The 27,672-nt window shown below is 45.9% G+C and overlaps 1 protein-coding gene across 1 annotated transcript in view; it reads left to right on the top strand.

The window, feature by feature from the left end:
* The first annotated feature begins 1,013 nt into the window (after positions 1–1,013).
* The window catches only part of FAM20A (FAM20A golgi associated secretory pathway pseudokinase), a 53,401-nt gene continuing 26,742 nt past the window's right edge, over positions 1,014–27,672 (top strand). Inside the window, exon 1 of the mRNA XM_058561432.1 lies at positions 1,014–1,442. Within this exon, the coding sequence (XP_058417415.1) occupies positions 1,039–1,442 (404 nt within the window). The 5' untranslated portion in view covers positions 1,014–1,038. The remainder of the gene's footprint in view (positions 1,443–27,672) is intronic.

The following is a 27,672-nucleotide window of genomic DNA, read 5'->3' as shown; positions in this document are numbered from 1 at the left end:
GGTAAAATTGGTGCCTTACTTCTAAAGGTCAAATTTTTTCATTCACTAAGTGGGTGTTTCCTGAGCGCCTACTGTGTGCCAGGCACATGACATTCATTGTTATGGATCTAGTATGCGCTTTGCGGGAAGATACAAAGAGAGAAAAGACCACACACACACACACACACATCTGGAAAATCTTACAGGAGAAAGACTTTCAGGGAGCTGTCTTTTTCTAAAAAATAAAAATGAAAATAAAAGGTTTCACACACACACACACCTCTGGAGTCCCCCAAAGTGTCTGGACTGAGCCCTGAGCAGGGAAAGGGGGAGGCCCGGGGCGAGGGGGGATGGGCGCGAGAAGTGGGTTGGGTGACAAGGTGGAAGGGCAGAGCCAGCAGAGGGATCGGGAGTTGGCTGGCGAGCTGCGCCAGAGGCAGGTGCCAGCTGAGAGTGGGCGGAGGGGCGGGCGCTGGGCCAGACGGGGGAGGCCCGGCGTTACCTCTGCCTCTAGGAGTCAGGCGCGCAGACGGGCTTGCCCGGAGAAGCCGGGGGCACGGGCGTCCCCGCCACCCGCAGAAGGAGCCGCGGGAACAGTCGCAGCAGCCGCCGAGCGACAGCATCCTCTGGAGAGACGCCCCAGGCTCTGCAGCCGCCTCCCTCCTCCGGGGGCGAGCGCCGCCGCCTGCTCCCTGCGCTCCTGCTCGCCGTCGCCCCCCGCCCCGCCGCCCGTCCGCCCGCGGGGGGCAGCCAGCACCCGCGCCCCTGGCCGTTCACCTGCCGCGGGCTCCAGGGCGGGCGGGCGCGGGGCAGAGAAGGTGCGAGAAACAGGAACCCGAGAGACACCATCCCCTGGTCTGCACTCCGCGCGGAGAGGGACTCCCGCCAACATCGCGATCCCCCGCGCGCCCTGCACTCGGCTCCCAAGTTCAGGGGCGACACCTCTCAAAGCGGGGCTATCCCGCGCGGTGAGCATTCCGGCCCCATCGCCCGCGGCCGGCCCGCGGGACTCCAGGCGACCCACTGCGCCCAGCGCCCTCCCGGGTCCCCGGCGAGGCCATGCCCGGGCTGCGCCGGGACCGCCTGCTGACCCTGCTGCTGCTGGGCGCGCTGCTCTCCGCAGACCTCTACTTCCACCTCTGGCCCCAGGTGCAGCGCCAGCTGCGGCCCCGGGAGCAGCGGCGGGGCTGCCCGTGCGCCAGCCGCGCCTCCTCCCGGGCCCCGGACTCCGCCGCAGCCTCCTCGGACCCCCACGCGGCCGCGCACAACTTTTCCCGAGGCGGGCCCCCGGCCGAGCAGGACGGCGGCGGCCGCAGCGGCCCGCGCTCCAAGCTGCAGGCCCTCTTCGCCCACCCGCTGTACAAAGTCCCGGAGGAGCCGCCTCTCCTCGGGCCCGACGACGTGCTCCTGGCCAGCCAGGAGGCGCTGCGGTATTACCGGAGGAAGGTGGCCCGCTGGAACAGGTGAGGACCCCGCCCGCGAGGCGGGAGAGCGCGCGCGCCAGCCCCGGCCTCCTCGCGCCCCCGCCCGCGCTCCCTGCCACGCCGCCCCCGGCCCTGGCCCAGGCCTGCGGCGCTCGAGCCCGGGCACTGGGCTCGGAGCATGTTCCCCACCCGGACCCCACCAGCTGCTGCGGACCTCAGAGTTCAGCCCCCGAGTAGATCTCGGTGCGAGAAAAAGTTTCTATGCAGCAGCACAGCGAAGAAATGCTCGCAGCCCCTGCTCTTGAGCTTCGTGTTCACTCCTTAGCACCACTTCTGTTCCCTGGGCCATTTCCCCCTCTTTTTCTCCTTGTCTTGATGTGGAAAGCTGCTGCTGAACTTCGGTTTTCCAGAATGTGGTTCCCAAACAGCAACTCCAGAGCTGGTTCGAATTCAGCACTTACCTCTCTGCTCTTTGGGCAGAACTGGGCGCCTTCCAGAAAGCAAGGCTACTCCCTGAAAACTCAGTTCTTTCCCTTTCCTTGTTCCTCTGCCCAGGGTCAGAGATCACAAGAGGTCAGCTGGGGCAGAAAGTAAACGGTCAGTCCCCTAACATGGTCACCGCTCTGTTCTATTTAAAACGTGCCTTGTGTCTCTCTGGCGAGTGTTATAACTTGAAGGTAGCTTTATCATCGTGGTGATTTGGGCTGATTTGGATCTGAGGCCTGATGTTTTCACAGAGGAGATAAAAATCTACCTGGGAATGTTTAAAATTCAAAGCAAAATGTAGAGGAAAAAAATACCAAACATATTTAGGATAGAATTAAGAAGGATGTTTTTGTGAAAGGGCAGGGGGAACGGAGGGGGAGTGTCAGAGAAGGTGGAATGGTCAATACTGAGATCCCTAGCTAATGGCAGAAGGTCTTCACATGAGGTAAGTGCAGGCTTGTCTAAATATCATTCACATCCAAAGTTCACTTTTGCACCACACCCATCACTTTTCTTAATACAAAAGATTTCAAAATGAGATGTCATCGGGTGGTTTTATAGTCCCTCTGGAGGATGGGTAAACTATAAATCTCTGTGGAAACTCAATGCTAGCCAATTTAACTATTCACTCATTATTCTGTAGCTGAGACTGACTAGAGGGGTGAGAAAAAACCTTCAGAAAGTAAAAAGAGAAGAAGTTGAGAATTATTGTCTGAAATCACTGTGGTGGATTTCAATTGCAACTCTACAGCTGATGATTTTATATTAGAAACAAAGTGGTTCTTGATTCCATTGCTAATTGTGTGCAATAAAAAGGCAGTTTGAGATTGCTTCTCAGACACTGTTATTTTCAATATTACCTTTATTTCATCAATAACGTGGGAGTCTGGATCAACAAACCAAGAAATTTTGCCCTGAGAAAATTATCTACATGTCTACTGCAGATTTGAGAATGAAGGACTGTGGGCAGTCACTTGCTTTTGTAAATGTAGATCAGCATTCACTTCATCACATTTGTGTGGCCTTAAACTTCCCTAAGTTACTTTGATCCTGAAGGAAAGTTCAAGGGAATATTTTGGCAGAAAAGCAAAAATCTTTCTCACCAATCTCCCCTACAACCGATTTTGAGCTTGATTTCTATACTGTTATGTGTCACAAAAACACATTTACTGATCAGAAATGATCTTAGTCATTTAACAGAGGACCGATCCATGGGGGCTGGTGACCTTGCTGTATTCAGAGGTAGCAGAGTAGTTTTGTGTGGTTGGTTGAATGTGACCATTGTGATATTTACTCATCACTTCCTTCTAGTACTTGAGATCTCAAGTGAGATTTCTGGGCTGTAACAGGAGAGTCAGCTGCACTGATGGGTGTTGAAAGTGGACCTCGGAGGCAGAGAACGTCTTCCCTTCACCCGAACCGTATTGCCAACGTCAATGTGATATTAATAAGCATATGTGCTGTTACTTATATCAGGGTTAAAAATGGAACATGGAAGACTCATTAGCCAGCATGAATTTGAGTCACACTAAGTTCTACTGTAAGAGACAGTCACTCGGTACCTTGAGTGAGGGAGCACCCTGACGAATATGAGGACACGTAGAAGTGCTGATGAAGCCCATGTGCCTGCTACAATGTGCAGGGCCAACGAAGGCTCCAGATCTCAGGGCGGGCACATAATTAGAACGGACGGCAAAGGAAGAAATAGTGAGTGACCTTGCTAATTGTTTGTCTCTTATACAGACATGCCCTCCTTATTTGTAACCACAACCCAGCCAGTATTTAAACACTAGGGATTTATAGACATATGTGGGTGCCACCATGCCAATAATTACCTAACATTAACTGCTATCCAAAATAATTGTATCAGCAAACCATCTGCCACATCAGAGGAAGTGCAGGTAATAAAATAAGCCAAATCAGCATTCTTCACCACTGGCCCAAAAGAGACCATTAGTCTGAGTGAGTGATTTTTTTTTTACCATCACACTAATTCAAAGTAATGGTATGAAGCCGGAAAGTATCTTTCTACAACTTGAGCTCATTACCAATAGGAGATAGGTAATGGCCTGTCTTTTTCCCCCAGCACTTTCCTTTTTGATTTCAGTGGAAGACAGAGCTCACACATTGTTTTGAATGTTTCAGGTTCTCAATCAATATTTGTTAATTAGATGTCGATATTTAGTTAAGTCGAAATGCGAAAGACACATCGTGTGTAGGGCGGGCTATCCGCGTGCTGACACTCAGGGTTTCTGCAAACCTCCTCAACCTGTTCTTCTCTCCCTTCCTCTCTTTTTCCCCTCAAAATGTAACTAAGCGTGGCACAATCCAAGTTAAAAATGTAATAAGGGAAAGTGTTTCTGTCAGGTCGCCGGCCACTGATCACAGCAAGCGAGCCAACGCCAGACTCCGTCAGGCATCATGACACATTTGGCACCTGTCTTGAATAGTGAAGAGGAGAAAGCACAGGGAGCAGGGAGCAGGGAGCGGAGTAGTCTTCACTATTTCAGGCCACAGACCAACAAGCCAGACGAAGGCTTCTCCTTTCAAAGTAATGATGGAAGGCAGCGCTTACCTGGAGCCCAGGTAGCTGCTCGCGGTGCTGCTATCCTTGCATCTTAGACGCAGAGCTCTGGGTTTCTCCCTGGCCACAAGCTGCCCCAGCCAGACAACATCTGTCCTTTGACATGTCAAAACTGGTCAGCTTGGTCTGGCCTTTTGCCCACATATCTTTGGTCAGTTCTTCTGTAACCCTCTGGTCTTGCCAGGCAAGGTCAAACAAGGTCATGCTTCCGTGGTGTAGAAACTCCAGCAGCTACAGCACAAATATGAGTTCTCGACTCTCCACTTTTCTTTCTTCAAATCTTCCTCAGGTCTCAGGAAGGTTATATTTTCCTGCAGTTACGGTTCAGCGTTTCTCAGAAGTGTGTGTGTGTATACGTGTGTTTTTCCCACCAAGGGAAGCTTCTGTCTTTCCCTCTCCTCCTACCTACTTGCTGTCGCTAAAAGAGTCTCTCCTTGAAAACTGTAACAAAGAGACTGGGCAGCTTTTCAAAAATGACAGTTATCCAAGGGAAGTAAATTGGCCCGAGTTTTTCTGGGGGAAGCTTTGAGGAGATCCAGAAGCTGAGGCAGATATAGGAGAGGAGGGAGAAAGAGCCAGGAGAGATGAAAAAGAATTCAGCTGGAAATGAGAATTGTCTAGTCCAAGAGTTTTTGAAAGAAAAGCTGCTTCCCACCATGGCATCTGTGGAATGAAAGAGATAATCTCTTTATTCTCACCTCCTTTTTCTCCCCTCACTCCCACCTTTTATCTCTTTCCTGCTTGTCTCATGCTGGCCCCAGACCATTTGGAACATAGATTTAATGGGATCAGGCAGTTCAACCCTCAGAGCAGATAAAAGTCCAGAGTGGTGGCCTACTCATGAGTGGTGGCCCTTTGCCTTTTGCCCAGAGTCATCAGGGTCTTGGCCCCTTGTCTGGTTCTTCTGCCAGTGATGCCAGGCTAAGAAAGGAAATGGCCTCCTTTGATTTGAAAACGGACCTCAACTACGACCTGTGTGTGGTTAGCAGAGGGAGTAGGAATCCTGACTTCTCTTTCCCATTTCTCCCAATTAGAGCCTTGCTTAACTGGTTTGGGAAAAGCTATTATTTTAGTGGTTTCTGAATCCCTGGACTTGTAGCTAGAGGAAACCTCTCCATTCTTTGCAAAATCAAAAGCTCTGAGCAGATGATTTCTGAGAGAGCTAATCCAGAGGCCGTTTTCAGGCCCCTTCTCCCTCATTCCAGAGCCCCGTCCTCACTGCCATTACCACGGCAAAGACCTAAATCAAGGACTCTATCAGTGTTGTTCATCCAAGGAGGACAGGCACTTCCTGTTTCCAAATATATCAAAATGAAGTCCCTTGGCCAAGAATTGGAGGATATTCATCAGCTGTTCCATTATTCCCAACCCCTAACACTCTTCTTATACCCCAACCAAGTTCTCGTCAATCCTGGGAACTCAACTGGCTAATTCTTTGCATGCAAATCCTCCTACCTGAACATGCTTGGTATGTGCCGGGTACTCTACATATACTTGTTAACTTAGGCTTCCCAACTTCCCTACAAGTAGGTGCATGTGGTAGACAGAACTCCAAGATGGCCCCACTAGATTCCTGGCCCTGGTGTACACACATCTTCGCCTCGTTATTGAATCAAGTGCTAATCTAGGTACTGCCGGAAAGGATTTTACAGGTGTAATTAAAGTCCCTGATCAGTTGACCTTGAGATAGGAAGATTACCCAGATGTGCCTGACCTAATCATATGAGCTCTTTAAAAGCAGAGAGTTTTCTCTGGCTGATTGGAGAAGACTGAGTCACAGATTCAAAGTACAATATTGATTTGATGTGCCATTGCTGACCTGACGATGTAGGGGGTCATATGGCAAGAAGATGAGCGACCATTAGGAGCTAAGGTTGGCCCCCCGCTGACAGCCAGCAAGGAAACAGAGACTTCAGTTCTACAACCGCAAGGAAATGAATTCTGCTAACAACAAGAATGAGCTTGGAAGCAGATTTTCCCCCAGAGCCTTCAGACAGCAACTCAACCTAGCCAACAACTTAACTTCAGCCTTCTAAACCTTGTGTGGAGAAGGCAGCCGCACCAAGCTGGACCTCTGACCTACAATTCTGTGTAGGTTTGTTTGTAAATGGGTGTTGTTTTAATCCACTAGGTTTGTGGTGATTTGTTACACAGCAATAGAAAACAAATACAATATTGCTGTTTACCTCATTTTATAGAGGAAACTGGGGACAAGAAGGTTATATAACTTGCTTTCTAAAGTCAGGCAGCAAATCAAACCACAGGTAGGGTTTGTACCCACAGGGTCTGGCTGCAGAATCCATGCTCTAACCATTAGCTCCCCACCCTGCATCCTTTGATGTCCACAGGTCCTGGCTTTTCTGGAAAGGCTTTTCTGACTACCTCCACCCATTCTGGTCCCTCCCTGTCTAGATGAATCCTCTCCATATAATTCCATAGTTTTTTGTTTCTTGGGTTTATTTTTTGGTGAGGAAGATTAGCCTTGAGCTAACATTTGTTGACAATCCTCCTCTTTTTGTTGAGGAAGATTGGCCCTGCGCCAACATCCATGCCCATCTTCCTCTACTTTTTTATATGTGGGACACTTGCCACAGCGTGGCTTGGTAAGCGGTGCATAGGTCCACACCCGAGATCTGAACCTGCAAACCCCAGGCCGCCAAAGTGGAGCGCGCAAACCTAACCACTACACCACTGGGCCTGCCCCCATAGTATTTTTTATGACTGCACTGTCCAAGCTTCATGGCAGCTGCCGGGAGCTTCGTGTGAGAATGTGTACTTGCTCCTGGCATGAAAAGCCCCAAGCTTGCACATGGTCACTCCAATACATCTGTTTCATGGTTTTCCATAGGGGAGAGCCAAAGTAAATATCTGTGGAACAAATAATCGGGAACAGACAACATCAGGATCTGGGGGCTGTTAGTCAATAGCCTATCATCTCCTATAAAAAAAGCCTTGAACAAGAACAATCCCAAAAAGTCACCCCACCTACAACTTGTCTGCTCCTCCCTATTAAGGCAAAACCACCCTACGGAGACATTCTGAAATTTGGATCTGGGGTGCTCTCTCTATTACAGTAGCCTAAACAAAATCAATTAAAGCAAGAAAAAAAAAAAACACCCTGAAGGAAAGCTGAGACAGTGTCATTTGCCAAAAAGAGGGAATTTCTTCAGCTCCCTGTGCTTTCTGAGTAAGTGCAGCCAAGACGTCTTGCATTAAGGAAAAGTGGGAAACACAGAGACTCTGGCTTCACCAAAGCAGTCCCTGCTCCAGCCCTTGGCAGGTGCTGGCCTGTGTTTTTCTTGTGATTACTCATTAAGCTGGAGGCTGGCGAGAGCCTTGGATTCTGCTGAAGTAGGCTTGCATATGGCTAAAAGCCGAGTGGGGATACCATTCTAGACAGCTGCGGCTTTAGTGGAGCAGTAGTTACTAGGTCTAAGACTATCTGTGTACCTGTTATTATAGGCAGACGCACGCATATATGCCTAATGAAAACCATAGTATGGAAAAAAAAAAAAAAAGGCTTAGTTCTTTTTGTGGCCTGTCGCTTGGCAGGATGCCCTATGGTTGAAATGTGAAATCAGGACAGAACTGAGGTTGGTGGCTTGGAGATGCCAGTATTCAGGACTTTCAGTCCCTGGAGCCTGACCTCTGAGGCCAAGACAGCCAGCGTAATTTGGCTTGAGCAAGAGGCAAAGAACCAGAAAAGGGCCTATTTTATTGGGTTCACTAATAACAAACCAGATAAATTTGGGAAGCCACAGGAAATGGAAAGTATTGGAAGACTATGGTTCCTAAGAAGCCAAGAACCTGTAATAAAATTCAGCAAAATATGGAGAGTAAAAGAGAAACAAGGAGTGTCAGCCCAGGGGCACGTGGACTGAGAGGCAGGACCTGGGAAGGACCAAGGTGACCTGGGAAGAGACAGGATTTTTACGAAACTTGGGAGAGAGGTTGCTGTGTTAGGAAAGAGCTCTACTGGCAGAAGAAAATCAGAGCTGTCCAGCCCCGGGAGGTGGAGCGCAGCTCTCAGAGAGCGAACTGGCCTTCAGCTGTCAACACCTGGGTCAAGCTCCGGAGGCAGTGGGTAAATATTTTTGATGAGGCTCAGCAAAATGGAGTCTATATGCAGAGACAGATTGTCTCCTAGCCAGTTCAAGTGTCCCACAGGGTCTTAATTCAAATGAGATTTCATCTATTCAAATGGGATTTTTATATTTCTGAGTTATTTTCTTCAGTGGCCAAATAGTTACAAATCCTGTAGGGATAGTGTATTTATCTGCACTCACAGCTCGCTCCTGTTTTTTCACTCTGAGTTAAGAATTATGCACAACCAGTAGCTGCTGATTTATGCGTCTGTGCTCCGCTGAGCGCTCAGACATACTAGAGAAAGGCAGACCAATCACAATTCCATAATCAATCAAGCCCTTATTAACCACCGTTTCACTGCAGGAGTTTTTAGCTGGGGTCATTGGACCCCACTGGGTTCAAGTAATGAGGTCCATATTTCCCTTAATTTTTATGCAAAATTTGCATTCTATGCATATGTGTATTTTCCTAGGAAATAGTTCATTATATTTGCAAAGTATTACCTACATTCATCAAGATACTGTGGTTTCAAGTGACAGAACCCAACTCGCACTAACTGAAGCAGGAAAAGGAAATGTAGAGTCTCAAGGAACCAACACTCAGTAAGGGCCGCTGTCTCTACTCTCCCTCTCCTTAGTTTATCTGCCTGTCTTAATCCCCTCCTGGGACTTCACGTCGCAAGAGCCTTGGGACCAGAGCGAAGAGGGCTTCTCCGATTTCCAAAAGGAAGATCCTGAGCAAAGACGCTGATTGGCCAGGTCTGGGACAGCCAAGCTGTAGAGGGCTTTGACTGGCCCAGCTTTGTAGCGGATACCCACCCCTCGACCAATCACTGATACCAGGGAGGCAGAGTCATTGAAAGCTCTACACAGCTCTCCATTCAGGCCACGTGGCTCAGTGTGGGGAAGAGCGCAGACTTGGGCGGAATGCTGTGACTGAGCGATGGCGGGAAAGTTTCTCACCTTATGCTTGCTACAGTTTCTGACTCCTACGGCCACTGTTCTGGAGTTTTAATAAGACTTCTTAAAAACAAATTCATTTATAACAAATTCCTAACGTGCAGAATTTTTATACCAACCATAAAATCCAAGAAGGTAGGAATCTTTATTTACTTGGGCTTTCTGTTAAATCAACCTTACTGTCTTCATGGGAGCCTAAAGAAGAAATTGATATGGACCCAGCTCATTCATGGGTTCATGTCTCTTTCTCCTGAAAAGAGAACTCCGCCAGGAGCCAAGATACGTGTGTTTATCCAGGTACCTTCTTAAGGCCTATGTTCCTCCTTTTGAAATGAAGAGGGTGAGTCTGAGGTCCCTGAAGCCTCCTGCAGCTCTGTTTTCCAAGCTTTGCACATCTTCAACCAGGAGTTCTTCTTAAAGACCATCAGAGCGAAAATATGGGACAAGCACTTTCCAAGTGTGCTTCATGAACTGCCAGGGTTCTGGGAGATGCTTCACAGGTTCTGGAAATGATTGATTCAGTTTGCATTATGAAAAAGTGTACTTTAAGGTAATTTTGATGTAATATGAGAAAACTCGCATGTCGTAGGCGTTATGCACTGTTTGTGTTATGCACATTGTGGCACATTGAGCCTACCACCGGTAACTCGTGCGAGCAGATGGCTTCTCCTCCCATCTTTGTTTCATTGAGGAGTATCCTGCAATTGCAAGGTAAGCTGTTAAAAACCATTTCCCGTCCCAACTCCTTATGTGTGTTTATAAGGGTTTTTAATACTCTGCTACCAAAAAATATGCAGAAATTAATTGGGTACTGAAATAAGACAATTCCTGTCTTCCATTACCCCCAATTTTGAATGCTTGAGCTAATAATCCTATTATCCCTCTTGTTCTTATTGACTAATTTTTAAAAATAATTTCACATATTTGACTCTATAAATTAGATTTATAGCAGTAAGTTACAAATTTTACCTATTTTATACGTTGGGGATTCTGTGTAAGATTTCTTTTGAAAAGAAGGTTCTATTCTAGAAATTTTTTGAAAACCTATGATTTGGCATATATGGAAATAGGGTAAATTTCTTTTCTTCCTTTCTCTAAAATTGATGTGTCTAAAACCCAAGCCTCCTGCTCCTCTTGCCCCCCCACTCAAGCTATTATCACTAATGACAGCATGGTACTTGCTCTCTAGTAACCAACCTCCCCTCCCCCTGCATGGCTTTGCCAGTGCTTCTGGCCACTTGAGCATAAGAGAGCATCTTTTAGGCCCCGTGTACTATTTGCTTTTGCTACATAACAAATCTTTCCAAAACCTAGTGACTTAAAACAAGAACCATTTATTTAGCTCATGATTCTCAAGTCAGCAATTTGGGCTGGGCTCAGCTGAGTGGTTCTTCTGGTCTCTGCTGGGCTCACTCAGGCATCTGTAGTTGGCTGCTGCATAAGCTTTGCTGATCTTGGATATTCTCCCTCCCACGGAGTCCCATGTCTAGGACGTTGGCTGAGATGATCTTGGCTCCACGTGGCCTCTTATCCCCTAGTTGGCTAATCAGCGTTGTTCACATGGAGAGATGGAAGTTTGCATAGCCTCTTGAGGTCCAGGCCAGACCTGCTAAATGTCACTTCTGTCACACTCTATTGGCCAAAATAGATCCATGGCCATCTGGGGAGATTCAAGTGTCCTGGTCTTCAGAGAGGAGGTGGTCTACACAACTTAGTACTGTTCTATTGAGCAAAGGCTCAAGGGAAGGCTTTTCTGCTGGTGAGTTTTCAGCCAGTGGGTAGGCAGCTGTAAGTGGTAAGAGCCCTTCCCCTATGTCATTGAGGAAGAACTCTAATATAAGCCTTCACAAATCTAATGAAGCTGTTATGGACTGAATTGTGTTCCTGCAAAATTCATACATTGAAGTTCTAACCCCCAGTACACCTGTGACTGTATTTGGAGATAGGGCCTTTAAAGAGGTAATTAAGGTTAAATGAGGTTGTAAGGGTGGGGCCCCAATCCAGTATGACTAGTGTCCCTATAAAAAGAGGGAGAAACACCAGGGATGTATATACAACGTGAGGACAGAGTGAGAAGACAGCCATCTCCAAGCCAAAGAGAGAGGCCTGAGAGGAAACCAACCCTGTCAGCACCTTGCTCTTGGACTTCCAGCCTCCAGAACTGAGAGAAATAAATTTCCGTTGTTTACGCCACTCAGTCTGTGGCATTTTGTTATAGCAGCCTGAAGGGACTAATATAGAGGTTAACTCACCTGGAATAGCCATGGATAATCTGCTGGCTTAGGCCTGACTCCACCTCAGCTCCCTGGGGCAGAGGCAAGGCCATTTCTAAAATTGTCTCCCTCCTCCTAGTGTGGTCCTTCCAGCTTCAAGAGGCCTCTTGGCCTCCCCCTTCAAGCCTCCTCAGCCTCCCTAAGTCCCGAACAAGACAGCCTCAGTCCTCTCCGTAGAGCCTACTGTTTAGTTCTTCATTTATTTATTTATTTTTAAATTTTATTTATTTATTTTTCCCCCCAAAGCCCCAGTAGATAGTTGTATGTCATAGCTGCACATCCTTCTAGTTGCTGTATGTGGGACGCGGCCTCAGCATGGCCGGACCAGCGGTGCGTTGGTGCGCGCCTGGGATCGAACCCGGGCCGCCAGCAGCGGAGCATGCGCACTTAACCGCTAAGCCACAGGGCCGGCCCTCTTCATTTATTTTTAATCTATCTGTTTATGGATATACTTTAAGCTCCCCCTTCTTCTGGAGACCATTTTTCAGGTCAAAAGCTGAAAACTGGCTCTTTGTCTCTCTTTGCATTTCTCTTATGATAGTCCTAATCCTCTCGAAGGCCACAGATGCTCTGTCTGACTAAATGGGTCAAGTACACAACATCATCTCACAAGGTCTTTAAAGCTTGTTTTACAAATTTTTAAACATTTCCTTTCATATTAACCAATATAATATTTAGAACAGTAATGCAGATTTGCTTTTCCTTATCAGGTATATTAAGGTATGTTTTATAAATGAATTTCCAAAGACCATTATCTGTCCATTTATCTATAGGACATCTGTGAAAATAATTGTTAATATTGTTAACGCCATGAATATGCAGTTTTTTCTACTTCCTAAGCTCTTTTAAACAGTCTGTAGTTAGTTCATTACCAAAAAGGACTGGTGTTTACAGCCAGTAAGTGGTTCACCTGAGAATCCGCATGGAAAGACATCCAGTCAATCCGTATTTTATTATAAATCAGCATCTCCTGGCATCGCCCTAGGCTGGTGAGTCTTCAGTTGTCCACAGTGGACTCTATGTAGGACCCTGGTGAAAACACTCAGCAGGAACCACAGGTTCTGCCATTGTACTGAGATCCTCAGAGGCCAACCCCTCAGAGAACTCTCCACTGAAATGGACAAAAACATCAGTGCAACTCGACGGCATCAAAGCAACACAGGGAAAATTTTGTGCTCTATGTTTATTATAGTCATGATCATTATGTTATTTAATATAATGTGAGAAACTGAGAGCTTCTAGGATAATTTGCTATCAGGATATTAAATATACCATCAAGGATGGATTTTATACCACAAACTTTTCTGCCTTGGTAGCCTGGACCCTTTGGCAGAGAGCCCTTTATGAGCCACACAGCACCACCTGGACGCCTAAGATATCCCACTTCTAGGAAGTTGGAAGTCAAGTCTTTCAGCCATCAGATCTCTCAGTATTTCCTCAGCAAGTTCTGAAAAGGAATTGAGTCTCTGTATTTGTTTCCTAGGGCTACCGTAACAAATTGCCACTGCTTAAGCCACTGCTCATGGCTTAAAACAATGTAAATGTATTCTTTCACAATTCTGGAGGCTGAAATCTGAAATCAAGGCGTTGGCAGGGTAGTACTCCCTCCAGAAGGTCTACGAGAGAATCTGTTCTTTGCCTCTTCTAACTAGTAGTGGCTGCCAGCATTCCTTGACTTGTGGCTGCATTATTCCAATCTCTCCCTCCATGGTCACATCACCTTGTCTTCTGGCTCTGTGTGTCTGTGTGGCCTCCTCTTCTGTGTTTCTCTCTTATAAGGACACATGTCACTGGATTTAGGGCTCACTGGATAATCCAAGATATTCTCATCTCAAGATCTTTAACTTAGTTACATCTGTACGGACTCTTTTTCCAAATAAGGTCACGTTCACAGGTTCCGGGTTTTAGGTCATGGACATATCTTTTGGGGGACCACCATGCAGCCCATTACGGCCACATCCCATTATGAATACAAAGGCCATGCAGTTACCATTTTATTTTTTAAAAAGATTCTTTGTATAATTTACATAAAAGATAATAAAAGATTATCAAAGAGATAATAAAGATAATTATGATATATCTCACTATAAAATAAATGTAAAATGGTTGAGAAAAAATGGATCAAAGGGAAAATAAGGATACACAAGACCAATGGAGCCAAGAGTGAAGAACTTGTCAGAACACTTGCCATGAAAACCTACCCACCCGAGTTAGTTCTGCTCAGGGGAACCACCAGTCATGTCTGTAGGGTAAAAGCCAGCCAGTAGCCCAGGAAGAGCACAGTAATTCCTGGAAATTCCCTGCACCCCTCCTCACCTCCTACACCTCGTAGGACACTATGTGATGTAAAGACCAGCATCCTGCACCTTAGAAGAGTTCCCTGTTGATGGCTCTTAGTGCATTCCTCAGTATAAGCAGGCACTGTGTTCCAGAGCAAGTCCATAAAATCATGTCTACACAGGCCCCACACTGTCCAGTCCTGGCACTCAGGCCTGCTGGCTTGTCTTATCTAAGGAGAGAATTTAAAACATTGAGGTTCCAGAGGAATGGGCAGTGGGCACATCCTTTGGGCAGTCCTCCACCAATCTTGCTTTCTTAGCAGAGCTTCTGATGGATGCTGAGTGGCAGTGCTTTTAGGATGAAACTTATTGACCTTAAACAAATAGACAACCAATTGTTTCTGCAGCAAAAATGGGTTTATTCAGAATCAGCAAAGAATTACAGTTCAAGATGTGCATGCTATGGTAAACCATAGGCAAATCCCAAGAGACAAAAGAAGGGGCTTGCTTTTATAGAGCAGAAGGGGAGTGGGAAGGGGTTGTTCTAAGGGAAAGTCCGTTGGAAGAAAGTAACAGTTTAGAGTGTGACGGCTTCTCATTGGCTGAGCTGCGGAGCTTCTCAGTGGCTGGGCTGTTGCCAGGAGGGGAGAGAAATCTTCCTTCAGTAGTAAAGTGGTTGCACTTCCTGTGGGAGATGTTAAGGGTACATCTCTTCCTGTTTGGAGTAATTGACTATGTATGATAGGGCATGAGAGCTCCCCCTACAGGCCTTCCCAGCTCTAATTTAGTCTAGGTTTGTTTTGTTAATTTCCACAAACTCCTGGCAGGGCCTGGAGTGCAGACATAGACTTGGCAATTAGCTGTACTTGGAGGCAGGAACAAAAAGCTCTTTATGAAGGTCGTGGAGTCAAACAGGATAGGTGAGGGAACTCAGCCACCGACCTCAGAGGGGAACCAGAGGTTGGAAAGTCAGCCTGGGTTCTCCTCAGACCAGCTTTTGAATCTTCTGTGACAGACGAGCCAATGAGTAATCAATACCTGAGAGCCATTATGCCATGGAGTGTGGCTGCAAAATATTTGGCTGGAAAAATACTAAAATAGATTATAACAAAATGCCCACCTTGGGTATTAAAAAACTGTCAATAAAGCCACCATTGAATGCCTAATTTGAGCAGTGTAACTTACCAGTGTCCCCTCCAGGTTAAACTCATCGCAAAATGTACGCCCCAGGTACTACTGAATGAGGTGGCATTCTGTTCTGTTATTAGCTGCAAATCCATTAAAAGGTAGGGGAGGTCAGCCAGAAACGATGAGCTTGGATTTATAGCAATTGATCTGCAGCCTTTCTTTTTGGCAGTAACAGAGCTAGTGGTCTGTTTAGGCTACTGTAATTTGTGATATTACAGCCATTTTATCTGCATGTACGAAAATGCTTCTTCCTCACTCTTCTGGCAGGGGGTGCTGTGCCCAACTCATCCAAAAATATTATTTACTCATTAAGGTATAGATTAACAAGCAGATGGGCCAGAACAGTTGGACCCCACCAGAGACAATCAGCTGGCTCCTTCTTGTCCTTCAGGTCTCCTTTCAAGACTGCCCACTCAGAGAGGTCTCTCCTGTTCCACCAACCTAAAGGGGTCCCAGACCCTCTTTCACCAACTCCTGCATCATTTTCATCAGGGCTCTTAACACGACTTAACACCTTCTTGGTTATTGATATGATTGGCGTATAACCTCACTAGATTTTAAGCTTTGTAAAGATTGTATTTAATTAAATGCATATATCCACGTCCTAATCCCCAGAGTCTGTCACTGTTACCTTATTTGGGAAAAAAAAAAAGTCTTTGCTGATGTAATTAAGTTAAGAATCTTGAAATAAAGGGATCATCCTGGATTATCTGGATGGGCCCTAAATCCTATGACAAATGTCCTTAATAAGAGGAAAGCAGAGTGAGATTAGACACAGACAGAAGAGAAGGAGACAATGTAACCAAGAAGGCAGAGACTAGACTGATGGGGCCACAAGCCAAGGAACACTGACAGCCACCAGAAGCTGGAAGAAGCAAAGAATGCATTCTCCCCTGGAGACCCCAGAAGGAGCACAGCTCTATAGACACTGTCCTTTCAAACTCTTGGACTCCGGAACTGTGAGAGAATAAATTTCTGTAAAGCCACCAAGTTTGTGGTCATATGTTATGGCTGCCACAAGAAACTAATAGAAGGGTAGGGGCTTGTTGGCTTTTTTGGCAGTATAACCCCAGTTTCTAAAATGCTGCTTGTACCTAGTAGGTGCTTAATAAGTGTTTGGTAAATGAATGAAAAAAAGACTACGTAAGAGGCTTTGTGGTTAGGCAGTTCTGGGTGTAAATCCTGGTTCTGCCACGTAAGTGCTGGGAGACCTGAGGCTCATTTCCTCCAGCCTCGGTTTCCTGGTCTGTAAGGTGGGCCATAATACCAACCCCAAGGGGTGTCAAGAGGGCGGAGTGAGTCACACATGTAATGCACTGAGCAGGGTGCCTGGGTCATACAGCATTGAGTCACCAATAGGTGAAGGACCACTAGTTGTTTATTCTTTAATGTTCCATATGGGTTATTGGATACCCATTCATAGCCAGTCTTATTCACTAATGTTTGATGCTTGCTTGGGTTGATGAGGAGGAGGAAACAGCTTTCGTCATCCCCGGTTGCCAGGGAAAAGCACCAGTGCTTCCAGCCCAGCCACTGCCCTGGCTTGCATTAGCCATGTCTGGTGCTTCCAGAGAAAGAAAATACAGGTATTGATCTCTCCACCATCACGTTGACATGAAATACCTAGTGTTTGCTGACAGGGAGAAAACACAGAACTGCGATTAGTCTACTTGTTTCAGAAATTATGCCCCCCACACATGCACATGCACACACACACTTCTGAGTGAAAACAAGTCAGCTAACGTTCCTCAGTGGCTTGATTTGAAATGACAAGAATCCTGCAGATTCTAGGAATGGCTCCTTTTCTTTTCTTTTTTCTTTTCTTTTCTTTTCTCTTTTCTTTTCTTTTCTTTTCTTTTCACAAAGCGTTTATTAAGCTGGTTAAACAGACTGATCTCTGCTCACTGGAGACCTTTCCCTTCCAACCGTGCCTCTGGTGAGTTGGTGACGTTGACGACAGCTACCACTTGATCAGCACTTACTCTGTGTGAGGCACAGTACTGACCACTTCACATATTATCTCATTTAATCCTCACAACAACCCCGTAAGAGAGATACTGTTATTTTCCTTAACTTCAGATGAGGTTAACCTGGCTCAGACAGGCCAGGTTACACAAGAAACTGGATTTCAAAGGCAGAAATTCGACATTAGCTTTAACTTTGCCTCATGTCTTAGATCGGGTTCTAGAAACAAATCCGAGATGAGGTTTGAGTGCAAGAGGCCCAGTGGGCAGTGCTGTCGGAGTGCCACCCCTTGCCATCAAAGCTCAGAGGTAGACAAGGCAGAATTGCTTCCAATACTCTGCTATGGAAGGACAGATGGCTGTGGTCTTTCTGGAGGGCAAGCTGGCAATAGCATCAAAAGCTTTAAAAATAGCCCAACTCATCCATCCTTATATACCGTAGACTTGTTTTTTATTTTCACACCAAAAAATTTTTGCTTTTATAATCATGGAAAATACAGTAGAATCTCTCATCCATACTCTGATTTCAGGCTTGGGTTTAATCACACTGCCACTTCCCGGCAGTGTGACCTTGGAGAAGTCATTTGTGCTGCCTTTACCTGGTTCCCATATCTTTAAAATGGAGGTAATAACAGCAATACTGACCTTCTAAGGAGTTTCTGTGAGGACTCAATGAGTTAAAATAACAGTGCCTGGCGCCGTGTTAAGTGTTATGTAAGAGTTAGCTATTTTCCTTATTATTATTCAGACTATAGACCCATTTGGGGTCACTGGTTCCCCTTGAATCTGATTTTTGCTCAAGAGGACAGAGGTCCACGTGGTTCCCACACCTGGGACGGTCCCTGATGTGCCCCTTCTCATTCGGGTCCCCTCTCATTTGAGTCCAGTCCACCTTAGAAACCATTATCTCTGGATAGGTCTTACTCGACCGCTGAGCCAGAGCTGTGGGTCTGTGAGGTCAGGATGGGGTTGGGGACCCAGTTAGCCCGGAGTGAAAACAAGTGGTCTATTGCGACATAGCCTGAAACCAGCTCCGAGAGGAGGAAGTGATTGTATTTCAACCAGGAGGGGATGAGTTTGTGCCGGGAAATCAGCCCATTTGGCAAATCTTACTGAAATCTTGGTACAGTCGCTGGTTTCTCAACAGCAAACAGATAAACAGGTTTAGCGTTCCCAACCCAGCACCACCATCCTGATCTTTAAGGAGGTTCCAAATATTTTAAATCAGTCTTTGTTGAAACATCACTTTCTCTGTAGCCTCTGTAGAAGAGCAGAAAAGGCTCAGGTCAGAAACCCTGGCTGTTCGTTCCTCTTTTCCATTTACTATGTTGTTCCTTTCACTTTGTGGACCTCAGTTTCCTCCTCTGTAGATTGGAGGGATGATCTGTTCACAGGACTTGAAGAGACTGGAATAGGAATACATGGAAAGAACCCAAAAATAAATTTGTAATAAACTCTACACGAATGCAAATTATTAATAGTATTAAGTTAAAAAATGCATTCTACATTAAGTATGAGGCTGTGGCAGAGGCACCAAAATCCATGTGTTCCCCCTGTGTGTCCCAGCCCCCTTGTGGCAAGGTGGCGCCACATGACTAGTTCTAGCAGATGGTACGTGAGTCGAAGTGACCTCCGTTACTTCCTGGCCAAAGCATTTAAGAGCAAGTACTTACCCCTCCAGCTCCTCTCTTTTATAGTCCTGACGACCGTGAAGACCAAGCACTGGGATCTTGGCGTGTCCATCAAACCGGGTCCCTGAGTCACTCTGTGGACCAGAATCCCTGCTGACCATCATCGGGCAAGTAGCATGAGTGAGAAGGAAGCCTTTGTTGTGTTAAGCCACTGAGATTTCAGGATTAAATTGTTACTCTAGCAGAACCTGATTTTCCTCCACAAACTCGTGTGAAAGAAATGTAACACTGATTTCTTTTTGTAAAATCAAATCAAATGGGACTCGAAGTCCCCTTTCCTGTTAGATTGGCCGGAAATTCAATCTCAGTCATCACTGGAGCTCCTTTCCCCAAACCCCGTAGGGTCAGGGGAATGTCCTTAGGGTCTTAAGTAGCAGAACATTTGAGGAGACCCTCTAGTCCGTGTTCCATCACTGGTCTCGTGCAGGAGGGTGGCACTGCTGCTTCTGTGCCAAGCTCGAGCACAGGATTATTTGCTGAGGCTGTATTCCTGGTGCCTGACATGCTCCTTCCTAGGCACACCACAGTCATTTCCCACCACCTTGGGTCACCTCCAGGATCAGGCCAGACACACAACCCCAAGCCAACTTTCTTTTCCTAATCTTGGAGAATCTGCATGCTTCCCCAAAAGTTTGTGCTTCTGTACACACTTCCTACTCTCTGTCAAACCCTCCTGTCTAGCATATTTCTTCACTGAGTTTAGGCTTTCCAAAAATAGAAAATAAAAAAAAGCCAGAGAAGGAATGGGGGAGCCTGTCTAAACTTCTGATTGGTCCTGGATCATAAACACCCTCTAAGACAAGGAAACACAAAAGCCCAGCTACCATCTTAGGACAGGGGTGGGTAAAATTCCACAAGAACAAAAAACACATTAACATCTTAATAAATTACCCTATCACATGGGTGACTGATCACGTTGAAGAGGAAAATAGGCCAAGATCTGTAATCATTCTCTCAGTTTGTAAATCAGATGGAAAAATAATACCATGCAAATTAGCACTAGCTCCAAGGACTTGAAAGGATTTAATCTGTAGGTGAGCCACAAGAAATTTGCCTGTGAACCAAGAAAATACGTGCCCCAGCCTAACCCCCTACTGCAACCCCCTACATTCAGGTCCCCCTACATTCAGGTCCTTGTGTCCCTTCTATGTCCATTTTGTCTGCCTATGTGATAGGCAGTAAGGCGACGTTCAAACACTTTTAAAAATAAATATTCTGGTAAACCTTTGATTATTAGAGGACCCAGGGTGTGGATTTTTAAGGCTCCTAACTCTGAGTACTGCCTTTTGACCACATTTGTGGAAAATGGTAGAGGAGAGAGAGGACACATAGCCATCCAGTGTCAGTGTCATCTGCTAACAGTGTGTGTGTGTAGTGTGTGTGTGTGTGTGTGTGTGTGTGTGTGAAACATATATTTGTTTATCTCAGGACTGCACAGTTAGAGGATGAAAAGAACAAAATTTTTGACATTTAAATGGATCAATATTGCATCTTTTTGCAAGTAACGCGTGTTAGTATTTTATCAATATGCTTGTTGGGTTGGTATAAGTCTGACAGCTAAATGACTGCTGACTCACACTTGTTTTTTTAAACAATTAAATAACGTTTTTAATTTTTGCTGGGCACAAGATCTAGGAGTGTGGGAGGCCCTGAGGGACGCTTTTATGCTGTCCATGGAAAATATTACATTGCACAGAGTCCAGACTCCATCACAGCAATTTCCAGGTCATCATCAGAGGATTAAGTGCTTTATTTGCCCGTGATTCTATGGCTCTGGCCCAGGGTTTCTCAGTCTCAGCACCACTAACAATTTGGGCCAGATCATTTTCTACTGTGCTGGGCTCTCCTGTGTATTGTAGGATATTCAGCAGCATCCCTTAGCGCTCCTCTCACCAACTATGACTCAAAAATGTCTCTAAATATTGCCACCCCTGAGGGATGAAATTGTTGAGAACCTCTGGTCTATGGGAAAAAAATAGTCTGCAGCTATGAGACCCCTGCTTTATGAATCATCACATCATGATGAGGTTGAAGGGCTCCTCAGTCCACTGTCAATATTTAATGTTTCCCCAAATCTGTTGTGTGCGACACTGAATCCAGTGGATGTCGACATGTTGCTATGTAAAGGAAGAGTTTAAGAGATGCTTTCTGAACAGGAGGCCTGACTGCAGGACTTCTCAGAGCCTTTACTGTCTTTATGTAACTGTGACTCTCCCAGAGGGGCTACAGTTTGCAGCTCTTCCCAAATTTATTTGTGTGAAGCCAGTGGTGTTTGTTAGCATTTTGGTGCTTAGCTCTATGACCAGGACTGGAATCTGGGAAACTTGGCCCAGCTACAAGGTGTCTGCCAGTTCCCTGACTTGACTCTGGGGATCTCTTAGACAAGGGATAGTTCTTGTATTCTTCTCCGTGGTGGCCTATTCACATCCTGGATGTTGGGTCTAAAGTTGCTGTGAAGGTAGAGACACAGGTTTCTCACTGAGGTCATAGTCCTAGCTCCTGGAATGTCCCTCCTGGCTTGCCATAGCTCATTCTTTTAGACCATCCAAAATTGACAAGATCTAAGCAAATGAGCAAGTCTAGCCACTTTGATAAAACCATGAAAAAAAATCACATTTCGGGTCAGGACTTAAGGTTTCTATTTTATCTCAGATTTATGTGTCAGTTAAACAAGTCACTTTATCCCCAAGTCCCCAACTACACACAGAGCTAACGTCTTCTGTGATACCCTCCACCAAGTGTCTGAAAGGTGTCTACGTGATGATCTCCCTATCTGGATTGAGGCTCCTGGCTGCATTTATGGGCCTATAGATCTCTCTCCCTGGGGAGGAGCCTCTGCTCAGAGCCTCAGTGTGAGGAGCCCGAGGGGGCTGAATGGACCATCGCGTGAAAGGCATAGAGAGTGGTGGTGAACAGCTTGACCTCAGAAGCCAATTGGCCAGATTCAAATCACTGCTCTGCTACTGCCACTCACCAGCCAGGTGGCCTAGCTCAAGACAGTTTCCTAACTCGTGTCAGTCTCCTCCTCTGTAAAATAAGGCTAGCAGTGGACCTGGCTCATTGGGTTGTCGTGACGAGTAATGAGCCGATGCGTGTGAAGTGCTTCAGGAGAGGTGCCGACACAGAGCAAGAGCTCCATAATGTTGACCGTTATTATATGTGTGAGGGAGCGTGGAGGGGAAAGCAAAGAGCACCGGAGACAGGTGTGAGGAGGGGGGTCGAGAGAGCCAGGCGGGAACGGGGCAGCAGCACAAATGTGGATCCGGCTGACCACCTAGTTGCTGCCTGTCGCTGGGCTTTCGTGTTAATATCAGAGCTTGGTTCATTGGCCAGCTGGATCCATTTAAAGGATTCAGTATGCAGCCAAGTTTCAGAATTTGGGATGCGATAGAGAAGGAGTAATCTCTCTCCAACCTATTAGTTGTCACTTCCCCCAGTGACAGCTCCTAGGTGTGGGAAAGGAGATTCCTTAGGGGGCGTCCAACTTCCCTTGGCCTCAAGGGCCCAGAGATAAACAGATGAGGACGCAGAGGAACAGAAAGGGATGAAATAGAAAAGATTTGAACCCATGGGAAGGAGTGGTGGGGAGACATCAGTCAGCATTCTGTGGCTTGTTTATGATGAACCGCAGGATTTTGATGTGAGGCAACCAGTCTGCTGAAGGTGCCTTCGGGGGAGTGTTGGTCGTTCTACATAATTCTGTGGTGAGCACATGCAGCCAGCAGGAACTTAATGCCTGGATCTCAGAAATAAAGTCCATTCGGATGGTGAACAGAAAAACCGTTTCCAAAAGTCCACGCCCTTCCTGGCCTCAGTCCCTTCCGCTCAATGCTGTTGTTCTGACGTTCTCATACTCACGTACTGGCTCAGAGAATCAAGAAGGTCCATTAGATAAAACCCCTGACTTCCCTAAAATAATGCGCCTGCAAGTGACATACTGGGCGCTAAATGAGTATTTCTGGGTTGTGAATTGCACAATTGCCTGTCAGAGGCAGATTTACCGTGAAGCCCACGAAGCTTCAGCCCAGGGTCCCTGACGTCCCCTGTGGGTGCTGGGAGCTGTACACTGAGGAAGAAAGCTAGCTGGGCGTGGGGGCCAGGTCGCAATCGAGACATAGTTCTACGTAAGTATGAAATATCAGAGGAAAGGGATCTAAATCTTCAAGGACTAGTAATTTGTTGGTATCTTTTCTCACTCTAAATAAATAGTCTTTCTCATGCCTAACTTTGTATTCATAATGTTGTACTCCTTTTCTTAAAAATGGTCCCCCAAATTGTTTAAGCATCAGGTCCCACTAAACCTGAATCCTTCTTGGTCACAGGAGAAATAGAACAATACAAAGGAGAGGATTTTTCCAAACTCATCACCACCATGATAAAAACAACTCTGAGAAAATGTTCCTTCTAAGGCCAATGTCAAGGAGGAGAATACTGAAATAGACATATGAATCAAACAGATGCACAGATTTCAATCGAAAGCAAAGTCCGCTACCGGCTCGCTGTAATGTTTTTGGAAATTCACAAAATGAGTAAGACCAACCTTATGAGTTCCTTTCTAACAGAGATAGGATTCTAGTACAATTCTCATGTTCAAGAGATTTTTTGTTTTATTTTTTTTTGGAGTCTGATGGAGTTTTTGCAGCAGGAAACTCATTCAGGCATCTAAGAATAAGTTGCTTATCGAGCATTTACTGTGTGCAGAGCACTTTGCCAAATACTGAAGAGGATGCAAAAGAAATCTAAGGCAGGTCTTTGCCCTCAAGGAACTTAGAGGTTGTTTGCGAAGAAACCACGTGACTCTGAAATCTTTCACTGTTGCTCTCTCTTCTGGTGCTGTGGCATAATGACCACTGAACTGAGTTCCCAACAGAGAGGATTTTGTCTGAGTGCCTGATGGCCCCATTCCCACCTCCCTCCCACTGTTCAGGATCTTGAGTGCAGATGGCCAGGGCTCCATGAACCTCCACAGATCATCCAACCTAACCCAGGTGACGGAGCAGGGGGGAGCCCCATCATACCACTCCATCTGGTACAGTGCCTCCTAGAATTGCTCAGGAATGAACAACTCCAGGAAATGAGCAGGGGTTCAAGCAATTAGAAAATAATTAATGGATTATCACCAAATTCCTCTCCAGGGGACCTCAGTGTGAGCTTTTAAAGCAGAGAGAATGTCATGTCTCATAACAGTTTTTCTCATACCAGTGAATTGAGCAAAGTATAAATTCTGTGGCATGCAATTTAAATAGCTATGCTTGAGAGGGCTTGGCATCATTGCTTTTGGAAGGGAACTTCTGTCCAGATGCCAAAATGAGACTAGTTATTTCACCAGAAAGGACAGAAGTTATTTCCCAAGATCAGTTCAGTCCATCCTGACTCAGGAGAACTGGGAAATTTAAGAGATGACGCAGTTAGAAAGAAGGAAGGATAATAGGTAGGATTTATGGAAATTTTAATATTATAGCAAACATAGGATATACAAAAAGCAAATCAACTTCTCTTGAGTAAACCTTGATTCACATTAACTGTCTTTCCAGAAGAATGCAGAGGGTAGTTCTTATAGAGCCGCACATCCACTGTGTGTGAGATAAGGGGCACATTCATTCATTCAACAAATATTTATTGAGTATCTGTTACATGCGAAACGCTAAGGGTCTGGTATTAAGCAAAAACAGACAAAAACTCTATCCTTGTAGTGCTTGGGATGGATAAACACATACAAATGTGGAGTTGTAAGTGTAACCTGTATGAAGGTGAATACATAGTGCAATGGAAGACAGAAACAGGCACATGGGACCTGTCCAGGGGCCAATGCAGGCTTCCAAGGAAGTGAGGTGGACAGATGAGAAGAATTTAAGCAGGCAAAGAGGGGATGAAAGAGTGCCCCAGACAGAGGAAGCAGCATGTTCCCAGCCCCTGCGGTGGGATGGAGCATTACCCTTATGGGTGCAGTGGAGGAGCATGAGTTTAGACCAGTGCTGTCCAACAGAGCTTTCCACAGTGCTGGCGATGTTCAATATTCTGTGCTGTCCAAAAGGGTGGCTACTAGTTGTGTGTGGCTACTTAGCTGTTGAAATGTGACTGAGGAACCAAATGTTTAATTTTGTTAGTTTATTTAAATTTATTAATTATACTAGCCACATGTGGCTAGTATCTATCGCATTGGCCAGTACAGGCCTTGTAAGCGATGTTCAAGAAGCTTATTGAACAGCAATTGAGAAACATTGAATGCTTCTGGGCAGGAGGCTGACCAGATTAGATTTGCATTTTGGAAAACAATCCTTTTGGATTCAGTTTGGGAAAATGATTAAAGGGAGTCAGAATGAAGTATCCAGTTAGGAGGCTATGGAAAAAGTCCAAGTGACTTAGACTAGGGGGATGGTGGCAGAGTTGAGAGGGGTGGGCAGATTCAAAAGCTATTTAAGAGGTAACATCTACATGATTTGGTGATAGAGTAGACACCATGAGGAGGGAGAGAGAAATTTCTAGGATGACACCTGGGGTTCTAGCTCACTCAACCAGGTGGATAGTGGTATATATCAACAGTGTTGCTTCTCTCCCCAGCTCTGCACCCATCCTCCAGCTTCTGTATGTTTTGCTGCTAGCGGCTGAGACACTGACCTCACCCTTAGGAAAAGCCAGAAGTACCTGGGAGTTTTTTTTACTCTTTGCATTAGATAGAAAAATGACCCCCCCCCCCGAAAAGATACCCATGTCAAATCTTTGGAACCTCAAGGGTGACCTTATTTGGAATAAGGATCTTTGCAGATGTGATCAAGTTAAGGATCTTGAGATGAGGAGATAATCCTGTATTATCCAGGTGGGCCCTAAGTGTGTCACGAGTGTCCTTAGGTAGAAGAGGAGAAGGCAGACATGTGACCACAGAGGCAAAGGTTGGAGTGATGGAGCCACAAGCCGAGGAATGCCTGGAGCCACCAAAAGCTGAAAGAAACAAGGAATGGATTCTCCCCTAGAGCCTTCAGAGGAAGTGAAGTCCTACCAATACCTTGGTTTTGGACTTCTGGCCTCCAGAAGTATGGGAGAATAAATTTCTGTTGTTTTAAGCCACCACGTTTGTGCTCATTTGTTATGGCAGCCTTAGTAAGCTAATACATGCCCCCAAAATCTCTTTCCCCGGGAAAAATCGTAGCCAGTGACTGACCAGAGCAAGAGTTCAAAAGCTCAGCTCCTTTGCCCCTCAATGCAGGATGAACTTTTAGGTGTAACAAGTTCCAGAGCTCCCCAAAGGATCAGACCAAGTCTGGGCCTTCACCTGGAATCACACTGCCTCCTCGCCACGTCCTGCTTCTCTCACTTTCTCCCCCGTTTCTCCAGGGAGCACTTTCATGATCAATTACCTGCTCCTAAGCCCAAAGCCCAGCGTCAGCTCCAGGGAGAACCTGACCTAAGACAGGCGGCCTTCAGTGAGCAGAAACCACCGCTGAGGCCCAGGTTTGGAGGGAAGAGCATGAGTTTGATTTGAAACATGTTGAATGTAGATGCTTTTAACACAGGGCTTGGCAAACTATGGCCTACAGACAAAATCTGGCCCACAATCACCTGTTCTTGTAAATAAAATTGCATTGGAACACAGCTTCATCCATTAATTTACGTATTGTCTAAGGCCCCTTTCATGCTACAGTGGGAGAGCTGAGTAGTTGAGACAGAGACCTTGTGGCTCACAAGGGCTAAAATATTTGCTATCTCATCCTTTATAGAAATAAGCAGCTGGCCATATGCATCTACAGCTCAAGGGGCTGGACGTACACATTTGTGAGTCCTCTACATACAAGTGGTAATTGAAGCTGTGGGTGTGGATGCAATCACGTCAGAAGTGAGGCTAGAGGGACAAATGGAGAGAGCCAGAACAGAGCTTTAGGAATTCCAGCATTTTATGGTGGATGGAGGAAGGCTGGAAAGGAGACAGAGACCAAGCTGCCAGAGATGTAGGAGCAAAACCAAGAGAGTCCCTTAAAATTCAAAAGACCAGAGAAACATCTTCCCTGCTGCCCATTTATTTTTGTGTCTGAGGACATTGAAAGTTTTTCTTTTCTTCTAGAGAATCAGCATTTAAAACCATCCACCAAAAGAAATGTGTTTGCTCTAGGACTTTCAAAATGATTTCGCATTAAATTATTTGGAAGTTAGTTTGGTGTAATGCAACTAAACATGTAGAGAGATATTCCTTATACCTATGCCAAACCCTGGTTGGGATGATCCAGTGATCTTCAGACTCATAGAGAGATGTCCAATCCTCACTAACCCTTTGGCTATTGACCCTCTCTGACCCTCCTGTACTGTCACCTCACTCCCATGGAGTTCCCTTATTTAGAAAGTTTTCTTTGTAGACAACTTGGAGGGAAGTGATCTGAGAAAGACCAGATTCATCTTGAATTACAAACCATCGAATCCTTGAAATATTCTGTAGCCCACTAATACCAAAAGTATACCCAAACCATAGCGTATGTTGGCACCAGTTGGGAGCTTCCAACTTCTCTCAGTAATCAGTGTAAGGACCTTTTGTGTGCAAGGGGCTGTGTTATGTTTTGGAAAGGGTGCAGAGATGAACGAGTCGTTGCCCCGTCCTCGACCTGTTAGAAGGAATGTGAAATGTGCCTACATCAGCTATGACGCAGAAATGGCAAGAGAAATAGAAGAAATGGGAGTTGTATGAACATTTGCGGGAGTGAGAGAGAAAGATCATATCCGGGTGTCGGACTGGAAAAGCTTCAAAGAGGAAGTTCCATGGGAGTTTGGCCCTG

Source organism: Diceros bicornis, chromosome 18 (genome assembly GCF_020826845.1).
Source record: "Diceros bicornis minor isolate mBicDic1 chromosome 18, mDicBic1.mat.cur, whole genome shotgun sequence".
In the NCBI taxonomy this organism is placed as follows: domain Eukaryota; kingdom Metazoa; phylum Chordata; class Mammalia; order Perissodactyla; family Rhinocerotidae; genus Diceros; species Diceros bicornis.
The sequence above is the reverse complement of the archived record's forward strand: the minus strand, read 5'-3'. Positions and strand labels throughout refer to the sequence as shown.